This window comes from Taudactylus pleione, unplaced genomic scaffold (assembly GCF_031769625.1).
Source record: "Taudactylus pleione unplaced genomic scaffold, aTauple2 ptg000861l, whole genome shotgun sequence".
In the NCBI taxonomy this organism is placed as follows: Eukaryota; Metazoa; Chordata; class Amphibia; order Anura; family Myobatrachidae; genus Taudactylus; species Taudactylus pleione.
Window position 1 is genome coordinate 891049 of NW_028285263.1, and position 13392 is coordinate 904440.

Consider the following 13392-nt stretch of genomic DNA (forward strand, 5'->3'; position numbering starts at 1 on the left):
GATTAAAAAAACAAACAAAAAAAACCCCTTTACGATTGTCTTAAAAAAATATATTAAATACATGTACAGTCTACAAGCAAATAAGTTATATAAAATACAGATCTGTGATACAATGATGAAACCAGACAAAAGAACAAATTGTGCAGATTATAATTTCACATGTCGGGGATTAAGGCGAATTAGCGGTTTATAAAGATCCGGACGGGTCCTCGCTCAGGTCCAGGGGCTCTTCCGGCCTAGGATGTGGTTTGTTACCTTCTACAAGAGAGACAGTAAATACAGCATTATAATACATCCTTATCAGAGATTGTCCCTAGATTGTAAGCTCCTAGGAGCAAGGTCCTCCTCCCCATGGTCTCACAGCCTCTTCTCTAGCATGTCTATGACAGCCGTCACCCTCCCAGCTGTACTGTGTATGGAGAATTGTGCTGCTAATTGTTACTTGTGCTCAGTTTATAACTTGGTTACTGTATTGTAATGTAATGTCCTGTGTACCCTGTACTGTATGTACGGCGCTGCGGACCACTTGTGGCCCCCTATAAATAACATGTAATAATAATAAGAGGACAATTAGGTGGTAGAAAGCTACTAAAAGTTTATATTGTGACTATACCAATGGCCCCAGACCAGAACTAAACCCTCCAGAATGAATTTGGGATTTCAGATGTACTCTGAAATATGGCAGTGTGAGGTGATCAATAAACCATAAGCCATTTATAACAGTCAAGGGAAGGGGATATTGGTCCATTCACTCTGTCCTATGACACCTGAAATTATTTATTTTCAGATTTAGTTCCACTGTAAGGTGGGTGTCCCAGCGAGGGTCCTGCGTTCTGTGAGACACAGCAGAGGGCTGCATGTATTATAAATAGCCATTAAATCTAAATACAAGCCCAGCTCATGTGTAAGGCTACAGGCATCATTCACAAAAGGAACATTGTGTGTGTATATGTGATTTTATATATATATATATATATATATATATATATAAATATCTTCTTCAGGGTCCATAGGGCTCCACAGGGGAGACATTGGGGTATAGGTGGGACCTGGAGGTCCGGACACCAACAGCAAAGCTTTTCAATCCCAGGATGCTCTGGTCCTTCCCCTATACCCAGCTCACAGCCCGAGAGCAGCTCCGTTTCATTGGTGTCCGGCAGGAGCTGGGTCACCGTTATAACTAGGGGTGAGCGGGTTCGGATTTCTGAAATCCGAGCCCCCCCCGATCCGAGGCCGATCCGAGTCAGGCTCGACTTTTCCCGCCTGACTCGGATCTGAAATCGAGGCAAAACGTCATCATCCCGCCTTCCTGGTCTTGCAGGTTTTGGATCCTATATAAGGTACCCGCGTCGGCGCCATTTTCTCACTTGGCTGTGGATAGTGAAGAGGGAGGGTGGGAGTTAGGGCTGTGTAGTGTAGTGTTGTGCTGCTGTTGTCCATAGGGGCTGTGTCCACTACTTCAAAGTCCATAGGGGCTGGCTGTGTTGTGCTGTGCTGCTGTTGTTAATAGGGGCTGTGTCCACTACTTCAAAGTCCATAGGGGCTGGCTGGACTGTGTTGTGCAGTCAGTTGTCCATAGGGGCTGTGTCCACTCCAAAGTCCTGTGCCCACTCCAAAGTCCTGTGCAGTGTCCCAGTCCTAAAGGGGTGCTGTAGTGTTGTCCAGGGGGTGCTCTGTCCGTCAGGGGTGCTCCCCCCAAGTGCTAAAAAAAAAATAATATTTTTTCTGTGTTTGTGAATTGTGTGCGCAGTAGCCGCACGTGCATCAACAAAGGAGCAGCGCCAAGCGTGCACCTGTGTCCCATAAATAAAGGGCCAGCTGGATTGACCGCTAAAGGGTGCTGTAACCCCCAAAGGGCACTCCAAACAAAATAAAAAAATATTTTCTGTGTTTGTGAATTGTGTGCGCAGTAGCCGCACGTGCATCAACAAAAGTAGTGCCAAGCGTGCGCCTGTGTCATAAGTAAAGGGCCGGCTGGCTTGACCATTAAAGGGTGCTGTAACCCCCAAAGTACACTCCAGTCCAAACCAAAAAAAAAATTATTTTCTGTGTTTGTGAATTGTGTGCGCAGTAGCCGCACGTGCATCAACAAAGGAGCAGCGCCAAGTGTGCGCCTGTGTCCCATAAGTAAAGGGCCGGCTGGCTCATTTCTTAAAGGGTGGTGTAACCCACAAAGTGCACTACTCTCGAGCAAAAATAAAAAATTATTTTCTGTGTTTGTGTGCGCCTTAGCCGCACGTATATATCAATATAACATAAATGGAGGACCAAACTTTCTCCGATAAAAATAAAATAGGGAAAGATCAAGAACCACTTCCTCCTAGTGCTGAAGCTGCTGCCACTAGTCATGACATAGACGATAACATGTCATCAACATCGTCTGCCAAGGCCGATGCCCAATGTCATAGTACAGGGCACATACAATCCCAAATGACAAAGTTCAGGAAAATGACCTTGAAACAAACATTTAAATCATCTGAAGAAAACGTAAACTTGCCAATATGCCATTTACGACACGGAGTGGCAAGGAACGGCTAAGGTCGATCCCTAGTATGTTCATGACTAGTGGTTCAGCTTCACATGACGATGGAAGCACTCCTCCCACTAAAAAAATCAAACGAGTTAAGCTGGCAAAAGCACAGCGAAGAACTGTGTGTTCTAAGAAGATATCACAAATCCCCAAGGAGAGTCCAAGTGTGGTGGTGGTTGCAATGCCTGACCTTCCCAGCACTGGACGGGAAGAGGTGGCTCTTTCCACCATTTGCACGCCCCCTGCAAGTGCTGAAAGGAGCACCCACAGTCCACTTGCTGATATGCAAATTGAAGATGTCACTGTTGAAGTACAACAGGATGAGGATACTGGTGTAGCTGGCGCTGAGGAGGAAGTTGGCGAGGAGGATTCTGATGGTGATGTGGTTTGTTTAAATCAGGCTCCGGGGGAGACAGTTGTTGTCCGTGGGATGAAAAAGCCCATCACGTTCATGCCTGGGCAGAAGACCAAACATTCCACCTCTTTGGTCTGGCAATATTTCTATCCAAATCTGGACAACAACTGTCTTGCCATATGTACCATATGTAAAGGTGAAATAAGTAGGGGTAGGGACGTTAACCACCTAGGAACATCCTCCCTTATACGGCACCTGCAGCGCGTTCATAAAAAGTTACTGTCAAGTTCAGAAACTTTGGCTAAGACCGTAAGCAGTCCAGGGACACCTAAATCCCTTTTTCCTGTTTTATCCAAGGAATTGGTGGATGAGGAGGATGAGGACGACATCTTGCCTCCGTAGAGCCAGTTTGTGCAGGTACACATTAATTGCGAGCTTGTTTTGTGGGGGCCCAAACGAACCAATCATTTCAGCCACAGTCGTGTGGCAGACCCTGGCGTTGAAATGATTGGTTTGTTAAAGTGTGCATGTCCTGTTTATACAACATAAGGGTGGGTGGGAGGGCCCAAGGACAATTCCATCTTGCACCTCTTTTTTTTCTTTGCATTATGTACAGTTTGGGGCCTAGTTTTTCAAATTGCCATCCTGTCTGCCACTGCAGTGTCACTCCTAGATGGGCCACGTGTTTGTGCCGCCCACTCGTATCTCTTAGCATAGTCATCCAGCTACCTCGGTGCAACCTTTTGGACATAAAAACACTATTGTGAGGTGTGAGGTGTTCAGAATAGACTGGAAATTAGTGGAAATGAAGGTTATTGAGGTTAGTAATTGAATAGGAGCAGAAAAACCCACAAATTCTGTAATTTTAGCTGTTTTTATGCTTTTTTTCAAAAAAATACAGATCCAAAACACAAAACCCAGAACCCAAAACACAGAAGAAAGATCCAGATCCAAAACCAAAACACAAAAAGTGGCCGGTGCACACCCCTAGTTATAACAGGGGGCGGCTATTAAGCAGCACAAGCTTATTTTTATAATTTACCTTTATTTTAATTTCTTTTACTACAGAGCAGCAGTGCGAGGAAGTTATTTGGACGTCTGCACTGCTGCTCCATCACCCCTCCGCGGCGCCGTGACACCAGCCCTCCGCTAGGTAATCACGGCGGGTTTCCGAGGGGGACCTAGCTAGCAAGGCTCCCCAGACCCCAGCCGGGACTCAAGGGTAAGGCGGATCCCCGCTTGCGCAGTTTTGCCTCCGGTCTCAGGAGACAGACCGAGGGCGCTGATGTGGACCCCGGATCGTCCTGGACTCCACTAGACCACCAGGGCATTACAAGCACTGGCACATGGCACAATTAAGGCCAGGGGACCCAGTGGTTAATGTCAGCATAGGGGAGAAGGCGCTCTCCCTGCGGCCCCTCCCCCAGCTCAAGGCGCCATTACACTGCGGTCTAGCTGATCCCTGAGCTGCTCCTCCCTCACCCTCCGACCCCTCTGACACTCGCAGCAGCCGTTTTCTGCATTCAGGTCTCCGGTAACGCTGGGTCCAGTCTCCCGGTATACCTCTCCCAAGGGCCAGGTTATACAGCGCTATATCCTACCAGCCACTGCGGTCTGTGTAGTTGATTTTAGTGCCCACTGCAGTTATATTGTATATTCTGCATTGTATGTGACCTGTGCTAGCGCTGCTGTCTATGTAGTTATACTGTATACCCTGCAGTGTGTGTGACTTGTGCTAGCGCTGCTGTCTGTGTAGTTATACTGTATACTCTGCAGTGTATGTGACCTGTGCTGCTGTCTGCGTAGTTATACTGTATACTCTGCAGTGTGTGTGACCTGTGCTAGCGCTGCTGTCTGTGTAGTTATACTGTATACCCTGCAGTGTATGTGACCTGTGCTAGCGCTGCTGTCCGTGTAGTTATACTGTATACTCTGCATTGTATGTGACCTGTGCTAGCGCTGCGGTCTGTGTAGTTATACTGTATACCCTGCAGTGTATGTGACCTGTGCTAGCGCTGCTGTCTGTGTAGTTATACTGTATACTCTGCAGTGTATGTGACCTGTGCTAGCGCTGCTGTCTGTGTAGTTATACTGTATACTCTGCAGTGTGTGTGACCTGTGCTAGGGCTGCTGTCTGTGTAGTTATACTGTATACTCTGCAGTGTATGTGACCTGTGCTGCTGTCTGTGTAGTTATACTGTATACTCTGCAGTGTATGTGACCTGTGCTAGCGCTGCTCTCTGTGTAGTTATACTGTATACCCTGCATTGTATGTGACATGTGCTAGTGCTGCTGTCTGTGTAGTTATACTGTATACTCTGCAGTGTATGTGACCTGTGCTGCTGTCTGTGTAGTTATATTGTATACCCTGCAGTGTATGTGACGTGTGCTAGGGCTGCTGTCTGTGTAGTTATACTGTATACTCTGCAGCGCTAACACATGTCACACACACTGCAGAGTATACAGTATAACTACACAGACAGCAGCGCTAGCACATGTCACATACACTGCAGGGTATACAATATAACTACACAGACAGCAGCACAGGTCACATACACTGCAGAGTATACAGTATAACTACACAGAGAGCAGCACTAGCACATGTCACATACAATGCAGGGTATACAGTATAACTACACAGACAGCAGCACTAGCACAGGTTACAGTATAACTACACAGACAGCAGCGCTAGCACAAGTCACATACACTGCAGAGTATACAGTATAACTACAGACAGCAGCACTAGCACATGTCACATACAATGCAGGGTATACAGTATAACTACACAGACAGCAGCGCTAGCATATGTCACATACACTGCAGGGTATACAGTATAACTACACAGACAGCAGCGCTAGCACATGTCACACACACTGCAGTCTGTGTAGTTATACTGTATACCCTGCAGTGTATGTGACCTGTGCTAGCGCTGCTGTCTGTGTAGTTATACTGTATACTCTGCAGTGTGTGTGACCTGTGCTAGCGCTGCTGTCTGTGTAGTTATACTGTATACCCTGCAGTGTGTGTGACCTGTGCTAGCGCTGCTGTCTGTGTAGTTATACTGTATACCCTGCAGTGTATCTGACCTGTGCTAGCGCTGCTGTCTGTGTAGTTATACTGTATACCCTGCAGTGTATCTGACCTGTGCTAGCGCTGCTGTCTGTGTAGTTATATTGTATACCCTGCAGTGTGTGTGACCTGTGCTAGGGCTGCTGTCTGTGTAGTTATACTGTATACTCTGCAGTGTGTGTGACCTGTGCTAGCGCTGCTGTCTGTGTAGTTATACTGTATACCCTGCAGTGTGTGTGACCTGTGCTGCTGTCTGTGTAGTTATACTGTATACCCTGCAGTGTGTGTGACCTGTGCTAGCGCTGCTGTCTGTGTAGTTATACAGTATACCCTGCAGTGTGTGTGACCTGTGCTAGCGCTGCTGTCTGTGTAGTTATACTGTATACCCTGCAGTGTGTGTGACCTGTGCTAGCGCTGCTGTCTGTGTAGTTATACTGTATACCCTGCAGTGTGTGTGACCTGTGCTAGGGCTGCTGTCTGTGTAGTTATACTGTATACTCTGCAGTGTGTGTGACCTGTGCTAGGGCTGCTGTCTGTGTAGTTATACTGTATACTCTGCAGTGTGTGTGACCTGTGCTAGGGCTGCTGTCTGTGTAGTTATACTGTATACCCTGCAGTGTGTGTGACCTGTGCTAGCGCTGCTGTCAGTGTAGTTATACTGTATACCCTGCAGTGTATGTGACCTGTGCTAGCGCTGCTGTCTGTGTAGTTATACTGTATACCCTGCAGTGTGTGTGACCTGTGCTAGCGCTGCTGTCTGTGTAGTTATACTGTATACTCTGCATTGTATGTGACCTGTGCTAGCGCTGCTGTCTGTGTAGTTATACTGTATACCCTGCAGTGTGTGTGACCTGTGCTTGGGCTGCTGTCTGTGTAGTTATACTGTATACTCTGCAGTGTGCGTGACCTGTGCTAGGGCTGCTGTCTGTGTAGTTATACTGTATACCCTGCAGTGTATGTGACCTGTGCTAGCGCTGCTGTCTGTGTAGTTATACTGTATACTCTGCAGTGTGTGTGACCTGTGCTAGAGCTGCTGTCTGTGTAGTTATACTGTATACTCTGCAGTGTATGTGACCTGTGCTGCTGTCTGTGTAGTTATACTGTATACCCTGCAGTGTGTGTGACCTGTGCTAGCGCTGCTGTCTGTGTAGTTATACTGTATACCCTGCAGTGTATCTGACCTGTGCTAGCGCTGCTGTCTGTGTAGTTATACTGTATACCCTGCAGTGTGTGACCTGTGCTAGGGCTGCTGTCTGTGTAGTTATACTGTATACTCTGCAGTGTGTGTGACCTGTGCTAGCGCTGCGGTCTGTGTAGTTATACTGTATACCCTGCAGTGTATGTGACCTGTGCTAGTGCTGCTGTCTGTGTAGTTATACTGTATACTCTGCAGTGTGTGTGACCTGTGCTAGGGCTGCTGTCTGTGTAGTTATACTGTATACCCTGCAGTGTGTGTGACCTGTGCTAGCGCTGCTGTCTGTGTAGTTATACTGTATACCCTGCAGTGTATCTGACCTGTGCTAGGGCTGCTGTCTGTGTAGTTATACTGTATACTCTGCAGTGTGTGTGACCTGTGCTAGGGCTGCTGTCTGTGTAGTTATACTGTATACCCTGCAGTGTGTGTGACCTGTGCTAGCGCTGCGGTCTGTGTAGTTATACTGTATACCCTGCAGTGTATGTGACCTGTGCTAGCGCTGCTGTCTCTGTAGTTATACTGTATACTCTGCAGTGTGTGTGACCTGTGCTAGCGCTGCGGTCTGTGTAGTTATACTGTATACCCTGCAGTGTATCTGACCTGTGCTAGGGCTGCTGTCTGTGTAGTTATACTGTATACCCTGCAGTGTGTGTGACCTGTGCTAGGGCTGCTGTCTGTGTAGTTATACTGTATACTCTGCAGTGTGTGTGACCTGTGCTAGCGCTGCTGTCTGTGTAGTTATACTGTATACTCTGCAGTGTGTGTGACCTGTGCTAGTGCTGCTGTCTGTGTAGTTATACTGTATACCCTGCAGTGTGTGTGACCTGTGCTAGGGCTGCTGTCTGTGTAGTTATGCTGTCTGTGTAGTTATACTGTATACTCTGCAGTGTGTGTGACCTGTGCTAGCGCTGCTGTCTGTGTAGTTATACTGTATACTCTGCAGTGTGTGTGACCTGTGCTAGGGCTGCTGTCTGTGTAGTTATACTGTATACCCTGCAGTGTATGTGACCTGTGCTGCTGTCTGTGTAGTTATACTGTATACCCTGCAGTGTATGTGACCTGTGCTAGCGCTGCTGTCTGTGTAGTTATACTGTATACTCTGCAGTGTGTGTGACCTGTGCTAGCGCTGCTGTCTGTGTAGTTATACTGTATACCCTGCAGTGTGTGTGACCTGTGCTAGCGCTGCTGTCTGTGTAGTTATACTGTATACTCTGCAGTGTGTGTGACCTGTGCTAGGGCTGCTGTCTGTGTAGTTATACTGTATACCCTGCAGTGTATGTGACCTGTGCTGCTGTCTGTGTAGTTATACTGTATACCCTGCAGTGTATGTGACCTGTGCTGCTGTCTGTGTAGTTATACTGTATACTCTGCAGTGTATGTGACCTGTGCTAGCGCTGCTGTCTGTGTAGTTATACTGTATACCCTGCAGTGTGTGTGACCTGTGCTAGCGCTGCTGTCTGTGTAGTTATACTGTATACCCTGCAGTGTATGTGACCTGTGCTAGCGCTGCTGTCTGTGTAGTTATACTGTATACCCTGCAGTGTGTGTGACCTGTGCTAGCGCTGCTGTCTGTGTAGTTATACTGTATACTCTGCAGTGTATGTGACATGTGCTAGCGCTGCTGTCTGTGTAGTTATACTGTATACTCTGCAGTGTATGTGACATGTGCTAGCGCTGCTGTCTGTGTAGTTATACTGTATACCCTGCAGTGTGTGTGACCTGTGCTAGCGCTGCTGTCTGTGTAGTTATACTGTATACCCTGCAGTGTATGTGACCTGTTCTAGCGCTGCTGTCTGTGTAGTTATACTGTATACCCTGCAGTGTGTGTGACCTGTGCTAGCGCTGCTGTCTGTGTAGTTATACTGTATACCCTGCAGTGTGTGTGACCTGTGCTAGCGCTGCTGTCTGTGTAGTTATACTGTATACTCTGCAGTGTGTGTGACCTGTGCTAGCGCTGCTGTCTGTGTAGTTATACTGTATACCCTGCATTGTGTGTGACCTGTGCTAGCGCTGCTGTCTGTGTGGTTATACTGTATACTCTGCACTGTATGTGACCTGTGCTGCTGTCTGTGTAGTTATACTGTATACTCTGCAGTGTATGTGACCTGTGCTAGCGCTGCTGTCTGTGTAGTTATACTGTATACTCTGCAGTGTATGTGACATGTGCTAGCGCTGCTGTCTGTGTAGTTATACTGTATACTCTGCAGTGTATGTGACCTGTGCTAGCGCTGCTGTCTGTGCAGTTATACTGTATACTCTGCAGTGTGTGTGACCTGTGCTAGGGCTGCTGTCTGTGTAGTTATACTGTATACTCTGCAGTGTGTGTGACCTGTGCTAGCGCTGCTGTCTGTGTAGTTATACTGTATACTCTGCAGTGTGTGTGACCTGTGCTAGTGCTGCTGTCTGTGTAGTTATACTGTATACTCTGCAGTGTGTGTGACCTGTGCTAGGGCTGCTGTCTGTGTAGTTATGCTGTCTGTGTAGTTATACTGTATACTCTGCAGTGTGTGTGACCTGTGCTAGCGCTGCTGTCTGTGTAGTTATACTGTATACTCTGCAGTGTGTGTGACCTGTGCTAGGGCTGCTGTCTGTGTAGTTATACTGTATACCCTGCAGTGTATGTGACCTGTGCTGCTGTCTGTGTAGTTATACTGTATACCCTGCAGTGTATGTGACCTGTGCTAGCGCTGCTGTCTGTGTAGTTATACTGTATACTCTGCAGTGTGTGTGACCTGTGCTAGCGCTGCTGTCTGTGTAGTTATACTGTATACTCTGCAGTGTGTGTGACCTGTGCTAGGGCTGCTGTCTGTGTAGTTATACTGTATACCCTGCAGTGTATGTGACCTGTGCTGCTGTCTGTGTAGTTATACTGTATACCCTGCAGTGTATGTGACCTGTGCTGCTGTCTGTGTAGTTATACTGTATACCCTGCAGTGTATGTGACCTGTGCTGCTGTCTGTGTAGTTATACTGTATACTCTGCAGTGTATGTGACCTGTGCTAGCGCTGCTGTCTGTGTAGTTATACTGTATACCCTGCAGTGTGTGTGACCTGTGCTAGCGCTGCTGTCTGTGTAGTTATACTGTATACCCTGCAGTGTATGTGACCTGTGCTAGCGCTGCTGTCTGTGTAGTTATACTGTATACCCTGCAGTGTGTGTGAAATGTGCTAGCGCTGCTGTCTGTGTAGTTATACTGTATACTCTGCAGTGTATGTGACATGTGCTAGCGCTGCTGTCTGTGTAGTTATACTGTATACTCTGCAGTGTATGTGACATGTGCTAGCGCTGCTGTCTGTGTAGTTATACTGTATACCCTGCAGTGTGTGTGACCTGTGCTAGCGCTGCTGTCTGTGTAGTTATACTGTATACCCTGCAGTGTATGTGACCTGTTCTAGCGCTGCTGTCTGTGTAGTTATACTGTATACCCTGCAGTGTGTGTGACCTGTGCTAGCGCTGCTGTCTGTGTAGTTATACTGTATACCCTGCAGTGTGTGTGACCTGTGCTAGCGCTGCTGTCTGTGTAGTTATACTGTATACTCTGCAGTGTGTGTGACCTGTGCTAGCGCTGCTGTCTGTGTAGTTATACTGTATACCCTGCATTGTGTGTGACCTGTGCTAGCGCTGCTGTCTGTGTGGTTATACTGTATACTCTGCAGTGTATGTGACCTGTGCTGCTGTCTGTGTAGTTATACTGTATACTCTGCAGTGTATGTGACCTGTGCTAGCGCTGCTGTCTGTGTAGTTATACTGTATACTCTGCAGTGTATGTGACATGTGCTAGCGCTGCTGTCTGTGTAGTTATACTGTATACTCTGCAGTGTATGTGACCTGTGCTAGCGCTGCTGTCTGTGCAGTTATACTGTATACTCTGCAGTGTGTGTGATGTGCTACCGCTGCTGTCTGTGTAGTTATACTGTATATTCTGCATTGTATGTGACTTGTGCTAGCGCTGCTGTCCGTGTAGTTATACTGTATACTCTGCATTGTATGTGACCTGTGCTAGCGCTGCTGTCTGTGTAGTTATACTGTATACTCTGCATTGTATGTTACCTGTGCTAGCGCTGCTGTCTGTGTAGTTATACTGTATATTCTGCATTGTATGTGACCTGTGCTAGCGCTGCTGTCTGTGTAGTTATACTGTATACTGTGCAGTGTATGTGACCTGTGCTAGCGCTGCTGTCTGTGTAGTTATACTGTATACTCCGCAGTGTGTGTGACCTGTGCTAGCGCTGCTGTCTGTGTAGTTATACTGTATACCCTGCAGTGTGTGTGACCTGTGCTAGCGCTGCTGTCTGTGTAGTTATACTGTATACCCTGCAGTGTGTGTGACCTGTGCTAGCGCTGCTGTCTGTGTAGTTATACTGTATACTCTGCAGTGTATGTGACTTGTGCTAGGGCTGCTGTCTGTTTTCTTTTTTTCTATTACTATCAGCTTATACCTTTCACTATTTTCCACTATAACCCTGGCATACTAAGGTATACCGGTTCATTGTACCTCATCTCCCTATATTTGTGAGGGCTATCACATACTATATATCACTGTTGCACACTACACTGTGCCATATTACAAATACATCTGGGTTGCTCACTGCACTTTGTCAGATTGTGTGTTCCATTATTCTTGCAGCTATGTCTGGCAGAGGTAAGAATAACAAGCAGCCTGCTCCTCCCACGCTGGTGTCCTGTATATCCTGCTCAGCAGGCTTAGCTTCAGAGGATCTCATTCAGGATGGTAACCCCTTTTGGATATCGGACTTGGCACTCCTCACCACGGACGAGAGCCTCCGCAGTGGGGCGCAGTGACTGGCCAGCACTCCTTCCAAGGCCGCTGGACTCCAGCCGAGGCGGTCTTACCAATGTCCTGGAACTCCGAGCCATCTACAGAGCTCTCACTCTGGCTCAGAATATTCTTCAGGGTAGGCCAGTACAGTCCGACAACACCACGGCAGGGCCTACCTCAATCGCCAAGGAGGCACTCGAAGTCAGACAGCTTTGGCAGAAGTGTCCTGCATTCTCACATGGGACGAACGACATCTCCGCAGTGTTCGTCCCAGGAATTCTCAATTGGGAAGCGGATTTCCTCAGCCATCACGCCGAGCATGCAGGAGAGTGGTCTCTACATCCAGAAGTCTTTCAACTCCTGGTGGACAAATGGGGTCTACCTGACAACCACAAACTTCCAGTGTATAGAGCCAGGACAAGGAACCCAAATGCAGCCTTCGTGGACGCATTATCTGTGAGGTGGACCTTCCATTTGGCTTACCTCTTCCCTCCAATATCCCTTTTTCCTAGGGTTCTTCGGTAGTTCAGACAAGGAGGCACAGTCCTGTTGGTAGCTCTGGCTTGGCCCAGACGCCATTGGTACTCCGATCTTCAAAGTCTCTCCATAGACGTTCCTCTTCAACTTCCTCTATGACTAGCCCTGTTGTCTCAGGGTCCCCGTCTACATCCAGACCTGGCCTGCCTGTTTTTAACGGCTTTCAAGCTCTGTGGTTAAGCCCATGCTCAGGGCACGTACCGGCCTTGGACAGAATTTATCACCGGATATGGCATACATATTCCCAGTGGTGTGCTCCTAGAAACTATGACCCTCAAGTTTTTAAGGTTTCTAGAATACTTGCCTTTCTTCAGGCTGGATTGGATGTTGGGCTCCACCTAGCATCACTGAAAGTGCACGTCTCTGCTCTGTCCATCTGGTTCCAGCGCAGAATTGCTCCTCTATCAGATGTTCACACCTTCCTACAAGGTGTTCTACGTACACACCCTCCCTTTGTCCCTCCAGTGGATCCGTGGGATTTATCAGTGGTTTTCCAAGCACTTCAGGAACCTCCATTCGAACCCCTGGAGTTAGTGGATGTCAACTGGCTCACTGCGAAGACTCTGTTTCTTCTGGCTATAGCATCTGCCCGTAGGGTCTCAGATTTAGGGGCGCTTTCATGTCGCTCCCCCTTTTTAATCTTTCATCAGTACAGGGCTGTTCTTAGAACGCACCATGGCTTCCTTCCCAAGGTGGTTTCTCGTTTCCACCTAAATGAGGAAATTGTGGTCCCAGCCTTTCAATCACCAGACCTCTCAGCAGGTGGGGGCTTCTTTGGATGTGGTCCGTGCTCTGAAGATCGACATGGACTGTACTAATTCTATCAGGAAATCAGACTCCCTCTTCATCTTATATGGATTCCATAAGAAGTGATGGGCAGCTAACAGACTCTGGCCAGATGGATTCACATGACTATCTCACAGGCT

At 47.6% G+C, this 13392-nt stretch overlaps 1 protein-coding gene across 1 annotated transcript in view; it reads right to left on the reverse strand.

Annotated features, from left to right (window-relative positions):
• ALMS1 (ALMS1 centrosome and basal body associated protein) overlaps positions 1-13392 on the reverse strand; it is a 157082-nt gene continuing 143690 nt past the window's right edge. The window contains exon 18 of the mRNA XM_088458886.1: positions 1-258. Within this exon, the coding sequence (XP_088315012.1) occupies positions 214-258 (45 nt within the window). The 3' untranslated portion in view covers positions 1-213. The remainder of the gene's footprint in view (positions 259-13392) is intronic.